We start from the raw sequence: 8488 nt of genomic DNA on the forward strand, positions 1-8488 counted from the left end.
TTCATCAAGATATGAAGCACTTGGGAAGTTTGGAGAGCACTCAAGAAGCTAGAGTTGCCCTCGGCTACGCCTCGAGCAACTCTTACGCATCTTTCGTGCTGTCCAAACTTCCTGCGTTCTTCACATCTCGATGAACGCACGCTGACATATGAAACAATTGTTAAGTAATACGCACACATCCCGCTTTGATTCACATCTCAGTCTCTGTTTACCGGAGAATTGTTTGAAAAATAAAGAAACAAAATGACTCGACTGAGTTTTGGATAAATATAGCCACCAGATTGTGAAGGGAAATCGCAAGGAGAAAAAATCTAAAGCGACCTTTTGCATAAACTGTCACGATTATTTCTGAACGATTTCCAATATTCAAGTTGGAAGCTTCTCACACCTCACACTTTATTAAGTTGTGCATAAATTACTCGAAAATTATATGACAGACCTTAAAGGGGAAGTTTATAAAATTCAAAATAGAAAAATTGACTCTCGATTAAAATGAAATGATGGTCAAAATAGGGAAGAAAACCACGAAATGTTGTGTTGCGCACACATACTGCTTTGATTCACATCTCAGTTTCCGTTTACCGGAGAGTCGTTTTCAAAAATAAAGAAACAAAATGTCTAGACTGAGTATTCAACAAAATCCGAACACTTTTGGTTCGGTTGAATGTGTAAGCAACTTTACCTGTTTCCCCTCTTTTTGTGGAATATTCGTTCAAAAGCGCCGAGTACACCACACCGGCTGCATTCTGCTGCCCTACTGTTAAGAAATTCACAATCCATGCTCCGAGACAAACGACCCATCCCCACCCTCCATCGGGCGGAGGTTTGTGATTTACTTTAATCACAGTATCTGCTTGTTGATCGTCTTCCTCCGAAACTTCATGACACCTCTCTTCTGATGTCATGTCCGACATGGAATTTTCATTTCTTCTCCTGAGGATAAGAAAAGTGCTCCTGTGTCCACCTGAAGCGCTTTTTCGTTGCTCTAGCGTTGACCTTGGGGCCCAATTAAGCAGTAGTAATTTGGCTGTTACCTGTCAGCTGGAATCAGTTGAACAGAATCATGTAAACAGCCGAATAAACACACATGAATAGATCAGTGATGAAGGTCTATTTCCAACCTTGATGCAACGCGGTGGTTTTTTTTTTGTTTTTGAACCACCGCTTTCGTCTGAATAGCGCCTCTGATTGGTCAGTTATTTTAACCTTGCCTCGTTGTCTGCGTTTTCTCCGATGAGTTTGGTGAGCTTCTCAAAATAATTCTGTTTAAAACAATACTATACGTTATAGTCCGGTATGGAATCAGAAGAATCCATTGATTTAGCAGATTCCGAGGCAGTAATTGAAGTTTGCCATCCTTGTTAAATAGGACCAAGGGTCAGTTGAAGTTTCCTGCCCGTGGATAGGAGCTTGCGCTAGAAAGAGTGGTGGAGGTTGCTGTCCATTCAAAGCAGCAAATAAGAATCGTAACGCAAGCTCTCAGTGACGCTGACGTTCCTGCAATGAAGTGACTAAACGTCCGGCAGCCGGAAACGGTCTTAAAATAACTAAACGTCCGGCAGTCCGATATTTTTCCATATTTGTCTTCGAAATCCAAAAAATATTTATACGAAAATGTTCTGCCTTTATTTACAATCCTCAAGCGCTTTCAGCCATCCAAGGGCTTGACACTTGAAACTTTTCAATAACACGACCGGACACGGTCCTCAAACATTTCTCTTTGAAATATACCAATTTTCCTTGGAAAATATTCTACCTTTATTTAGAATCCTTATGCGCCTCTAGAAAGTGAAAAAATTCGAACGTTATCCGTTTCGCCGACCCTGTACACAGAGTAGAAAGGGATCCAAGCGTGACACTTAGAAATTATTCGGACACTACTGGACAAAATCCAAAATTTAAAATACTGAATAACTAAACTTCCGGCAGTCTGATATTTTTCCATATTTCTCTTAAAAAAAATACCATTTTCTATTGGAAAATATTTTATTCTTATCTAGAATCCTCAAGCACTTGTAGAAAGTGAAAAAATTAGAAAGTTATCCTTTCCGCCGACCCTGTACGTAGAAATTAGATAGAAATGTTCATTCTGAAGATGAGAGTTATGGGCTAAACTTTGTTATAGAGTCATCTGGCTACTACAGATAGCAAAGAGTGCCCCCGTAAGATGCATTCAAGTCTTTAAGATGCAAGTCACAGAACACAAGCAATATTTTAATGAATCATATGTTGAGTTTAGTACTCTGAAGTAACATTACGTTAACGTTGCTAATAATTTTTAGCCCAATAAGACTTACAATTTGACCCAGAGGTTTTATTTAACAGAAAGTTCAATAGAGATAGAGTGTCACCAGGAACAGTAATCAGAGACAAAACTTAAACACAGCAGAGTTCAATGTACAGGCAAGTGCATGATGGTATCATATGATTTAAACTACCAGAAGCTTTCAAGTTTTCTTGTTATTGAAATTGTAATTCCATGCCAGCAAGTCTACCAAATTCAAGTTATGTGGAGAAATGAATGGCTGAAGTTGACATCATCATGCAAATAGTCAACTTCACATCATCATGCAAAGTGCTAATCTACCATACAAAAAGGTCCAAAACAAACAAGGTAAGCAACTGAACTTCATGTCTCACTTTGTGTTAGAGCACACAAGAGGACTTGTGAGACCTGCTTCACTCTCATTTGCCAGAACAAGATTGAACCTCTGGTACCAATCAAAATTCAGAATGACTATGACAGTTTGGAACTGACCTGTTAAGACTGTGCTTTTAAGGGGTCTACAGATGTGATTAGAACCCTGGGTCTCTGAGGATACCTGATGGTTATCGAATCCACATCAAGTAGCTCTAACTTCTAACTATAAACGTAACAAATGTCAGTTCCATTGAACTGTCTTCATAAAAACTCAACAAAGTCTAAGCTAATGCCCCATTCACACCAAAGCTTAAACATGTTTAAAAGTTGTTTTGTTAAACACAGTTTTATTTTTTTTTTCTTCATAGAAACTATTTAACCGAATATTTTTTACTTGAATGTAGCACATTGGAAATACAAGTTAGCTAGTACTTGAATCCAATGGAAAATCAAGTTTTTCAGTTCTCTGTTTATAAATTTCATTCAATGAAAACCAGTTTAACAAAACATGTTTTGCTGGTGTGAATGGGGTATAAGTTAATTAAAGTGTACTTTGGTATTCTAAATAAGCAGAAGTAAATTTTTCACAAACAACAAATGTTGAGCTCATAGCGTGTGTGCAGTTCAAAGTATTTGAAAAAATTACAGGTGCTTATCATATGAGAAATCATGTTATTAATTATTCATAACATATACATGAAAGATACACATTTGTAGGAAATCAACAATTTTTCATGTATATCAGTATTGTGATGAATTCACCAAACCAAAAAAGTAACTGAAAGGGAGTTGTAGTCTACCAAATAAAGGCCTAATACACATGTATTGCTACCAAGTATAGATACCAATGCTTATCTGAACCATTATGAAGAGAATCTGGAAGACTGCCAAGCTTGAAGGAAGTCATAAAATGTTAAGGTCTGAATAATTCTGGACATAACTTGGAAAACTAATCACATTTCAGTTAACATTAAAGCACTAGGCTCCTATTCATATTTTAATAAAAGCAAAACCACTTTGTTACTGAGTTTCAATGGATTACTCCTCAAAGTTTGGAAACAATTAAAATAGACATTTAGCTCCATGTTAACAACAAACCGCAGTTTCGTGTTAGGCATTAGATGTTTGTGACTTTTATTGGTTTAGCTATGTAAACATGAAAGTATAATTTCATTTAAAGAGGCCGTCAAATTGAATTTCCAGACAACAGCAGTGTTTGATTTTCTAATGGCAACAAAAAAGTCCTATTTTCACTTCTAGCTGAAAATGGTTTATTCTATTCATATTCAATGACATGTAATGCCATGGGTGGCAGGGTATTCTGCAGTTTAACCAAAATTTTATCTTTGCATGTACTAAAAAGACTGGTTAAGTAATTTTCTTACTGAGCATGTGGTATAAACAGAAATTCAGGATAAAAAATGTTCTGGTAAATAACTTACATGAAATGTGACTGCACAGAGAGTCAATAATGACTCCTAAGTTTCAATGTAGCATGACCTGCACTAAAGGTCCAGACCATGAAATGTTGGCCTGTGAGAGCACAACTCCATGCTGCAATCTGCACTTAGAAGACAAGCGGACTGTAGGAAAGCCGGCGTGTGAAATCTAAGCCACAAAGATGAATGAAAAACTAGAAAAAAAAAACGATCTTTGACAGCATGTTACACTTCATGTAAACCACACAAAAACAGTTACAGGATAAACCAATAATTGCATAAAGACTTAGGCAAATGCAAGCACAAAAAACAAAGTTTATTTCCAACAGAAAGCCTGGGTGAACACAATTATGCGTCTAGTTTCATTCCTATATTGACGTTGGTTTAACAGTCTCTTCTCTCTACATTCTGCTGATTCATTTGCAATTTTTTGTCTTTGATACTGAGATTGGGTTGCCAGCCTCTTTTTTCTTGATTCAGAAGATTCATTTGCATGTTTCTTTTCCCTGTTCAGATGCTGCTGGGCCAGCCTCCTTTCCCTTGATTCCTCACTTTCATTTACCCTTCTTCGTTTCTCATATTCATGCCTAGCAATGAATCGTTTTCCTTTTTCTTCTGGCGTTTCAGTTAAAGACTTTTGCTTCCTTTTCATATGTTGTATTTGGTTTCTTTTATTTCTGAAAGGCAAATGTTCAATTTTTGGACTCTCATGAACATTTTGCAAATCAAGTTCATTATCTCTGATTAAGACACCTTTAATTTCAAAAGGAACAAACCCTATTTGTAAGCAGAAAATGTTCAAATATGATACAAGGTTTTCAATTTCTTCAATGGTAAGCAAAGTACATTTCCCAAATGAGTGGGGTATCCCATGCAAATCCCTGGAATGAGCATCAAAAATTTTAAAGCTTTGTTCTGAATTCTTAATCACTGCAACAGTATTTATTCCAGTCATTAACAAACAACAATTGTAGTTAAGTTGACAATTTGAAAACACTTCTGTTAGAGAATTTTGAAGATACATGTATGGCTCATTATTTGATGTCATGAACAAACTCCTGTTAATGACTAACTATATTCCAATGTGTATACATTATTGTAAATTGAAACAATGCATGGAACATCAGTTAAAAACAAATAATCATTTGTCTGGACAGAACATCTTATAGAAGTATACAAATTATTTCCAATGGTAAGAATATTATTCAAAATGGAAGAAGTCCACAAATTGATATCTTCTGTGTGATGATAAATAATAGCAGTAAGTGACATTGCTACATATTGCTTACCAGTATTTTCACCAAAGAGAGCTTCATTTCCTTGACTGTAGTAAGCACACATTGTTCTTGTTGGATCGATGACATCAAATATTGTAGGGCCTGGATTTTCTTCTACATCATTTGCTTGCCTTATAAGCAATGGAATATAGGCATTGTAGAAAATTATTTGTGAAAACCAAAACATCACATCATTCTACATTTTGTGTTGTCCAACAACTTGTTTCAATACTGGCAAGTAAAATACATTTAAATAGAACATCAGAAACATTAAACTTCAACAATGATTATTAACACGTGATCAGATATCCTTTGTTTTCACGAAATTGTCATGAGAACCAATACTTGACCGGTATTGTTCAGTCGAGATTCCCATACTTACTTTTTTCGTTTTGAGATATGCCTCCGTGAATTCTCAACAGTGCAAGGAGAAAGCAACTGCAATACAACTTATTTCACTTTCTGGCACTTTAAGGTGGCTTCAGACACTTTTAAACACTTTCAAACACTTTCAGACACTCAGTGGTGCAACCCGCACCGATAGATCAAGCCGATAGTTGTTGGCTTGTGAGTGCAATGACTCCTTTCAGTGTGTTACAACCCGTACCGAAGATTCAAGCAGTTCAATATTGTCTTTTAAGAACGTAGAAGCTCTTGCACAAGCTGCACTTATAACACAAGCCGGGTCTGCGTGAACATGTTGGCTTGTGTGAGAAAAGGAACTCGAGATACGATCACCAGAAAAAAACTACTCGAGAACACATTATTTCACAATCAAGATGGCTGACTCAGATTAGATTAGTGCGCTAAATTACTACTATACTAGACAACGTGACAGGCGCTCGACTCTCGTGGACAAATAAATAAATATATCTAACCGTGCCACAACGTAGCTGCACAGGTTGTGTAAGCCACACAAAAATTCTCTTCAGATTCTACCGGACAAAATTCAAAATACTGTAAGGAAACTGTAAAATGACGAAAGGCGAATGCATTTACCTGAAAACAATTGACTATATGTCTTAGATGGCTCTTGAGAAAGACGATTTTAGAAGGTTTTCAGTAATCTGAAAATTTCGTGTTAGACGAAACTCCGATCCCCGTGGCGGCGCGCTTTGCATCAAGAATGAAAATCGGCCTTTAATTCCCCTCTTTCATATTTGCGCTTTGAAATCGCGAAAATAAAACCCCTGCGAAACACCGTCTCATCAAAATCGCGAAATTGAGTACGAATGATTTATATCTTTATTGTTTATGATTAGGGTCTTCTATTTCATGAATGAAAGCCAAAAACCGTTTGTTATTTGGCTACTCCGCTCCTTCATTTGCTATGCCGTCCTGTAACTGACCCCTAGACGAATTTTCTGATCTATTCCACATCCAATGTATTTTTGGCGATGACCGCTGCCAAAGAAGAAACCACAGTATTTTAAAGGCAAAAGTATAAGCCTTGAATATCTATGGACAGCGGTTACCGCCAAAAATAATACTATGTAGACGGTTTAAAGTAAAAAGAATTGGTGTAATCTGTATTGTCAGACGGTCGATACAATTTGAAGAGATGTAGTTATAATACAAATGGACAACTCTTCCTAAATAGAATGTAATGGTCAAAAAATAAATGGCTTTGTCAGTTCAGAATCAGGAACAATCGAGTCTCGTCTGAAATAGTTCAGCCTAAATTTACAATTCAATGCCGTTCACTTGGAACTGGACAACCCTAAACCTTTGGGCGGTAATGGCTGCCTGAACCCTTTGACTCCTAAGACTGACTAACATCTAATTTCTCCTTACACTTTCACCCCTGAATCACACATCAATGTCACGAGAAAAAAGGAAATGATCATCAAGCAAAGAGGCTCTTGATTAGTAAACAAATTCTCCTTTTCAGCACCTTAGGAAATGTAAGGAGAACAATATGGAGATTCAATCATTGGAATTCACTACATCAATAGCTTCAAGAAGAGACTGCTTCACTGCTCCTCACGTAATCGCTAAACAAGCCCCGTTTGTAAAGTCATGGTAATCAATCAGTCAATCAATCAATCAATCAATCAGTCAATCAATCAATCAATCAATCAATCAGTCAATCAGTCAATCAATCAATCAATCAAGTCAATCAATCAATCAGTCAATCAATCAATCAATCAGTCGATCAATCAATCAATCAATCAGTCGATCAATTAATCAATCAATCAAAAGACTCTGTGTGGCTCTTTCACACCTAAAATGTCTTCAGTGATTTTCCCTACTGTCTGTCATGCAATTCTTATGATGTTAGTTCTGGGAATTTGTTATTGGATCAACTTACAATCCCCTAGTTTAAATTCTTCTTCCTTCTCATCACTTGCCTGCTTGATATTGTACTGTTGTTGTAAGGAGAAATTCTGCCTCGGTCACTCATGGGATTCAAGGGTTAAAGGTCGTGAGAATAAGGGAAATGATCGCCAACTAAGAAAAGCCTCTGATTGTTAAACAATTTACTCCCGTCAATTCTAAAGGAAATGTATGGAGAACAGTATGGGGAATATACATATTGATCTCAGGGTATAAAGGTTAAAGAAGGTATAGCATTTTCATCCAAGGTCCTTTTTCGGGAAAAATCGGTCAGCTAACAGGTATTTAACAGGCCTTTTAAAGTACAGAATTATTCTTGAGAGCATCCAGCACTCCATGTAAATTCTTTGCTGTATTATATTTTCGATTTCTTTCCAACAGATTTACAGCGGAGCACGCGATGGGTCTGTTGTGGCTGTTAAACTGGATTTACGGGTTTACCATTCTTGCAAGGTAAACGAAAAAATCATTTCTTTGGCTTGTGCTCAAGAAAAAACGATTCCAACACTTCTTAGTGTTATTTTGAGCTTGATCAAATACAAGGTGTTACCAATAGCTTATTTCTCTTCTCGTATTTTACCGTTCTACTTATTTCTGTTTCAGTGGCCAGACTGTGATCTAAATTTTGGCGTTGTCACGCACCTTAAGAATCATCTTCGAGGTAAACACTTAAGACATTATGTTGGGTTGGTTACAAATATGTGATGAGTACTTGAACGTGACAGCGTTGATTGCGTTACTCGGTGACACATGACATAGGACCTGTTTGATAAACTGTAAGCTTTCTTTAAGAG

The 8488-nt window shown here is 36.8% G+C and overlaps 1 protein-coding gene and 1 long non-coding RNA gene across 3 annotated transcripts in view; both read right to left on the reverse strand.

Annotated features, from left to right (window-relative positions):
* LOC131789484 (monocarboxylate transporter 10-like) overlaps positions 1 to 1463 on the reverse strand; it is a 4955-nt gene extending 3492 nt beyond the window's left edge. The window contains exon 1 of the mRNA XM_059106604.2: positions 683 to 1463. Coding sequence (XP_058962587.1) covers positions 683 to 914 — 232 coding nt within the window. The 5' untranslated portion in view covers positions 915 to 1463. The remainder of the gene's footprint in view (positions 1 to 682) is intronic.
* Positions 1464 to 4375: 2912 nt separating this feature from the next.
* On the reverse strand, positions 4376 to 6216 carry LOC136277753 (uncharacterized). Of its 2 annotated transcripts, none has more exons than XR_010716027.1 (3): positions 5740 to 6216; positions 5370 to 5488; positions 4376 to 4757 (listed from the first exon to the last, which is right to left on the reverse strand). It is a non-coding gene; the product is annotated as an uncharacterized lncRNA (long non-coding RNA). The 2 variants fall into 2 exon arrangements; XR_010716028.1 differs by having other exon boundaries at positions 5370 to 5588.
* Positions 6217 to 8488: the final 2272 nt, after the last annotated feature.

The sequence above is a fragment of the Pocillopora verrucosa genome, chromosome 13 (assembly GCF_036669915.1).
Source record: "Pocillopora verrucosa isolate sample1 chromosome 13, ASM3666991v2, whole genome shotgun sequence".
NCBI classification, from domain to species: Eukaryota; Metazoa; Cnidaria; class Anthozoa; order Scleractinia; family Pocilloporidae; genus Pocillopora; species Pocillopora verrucosa.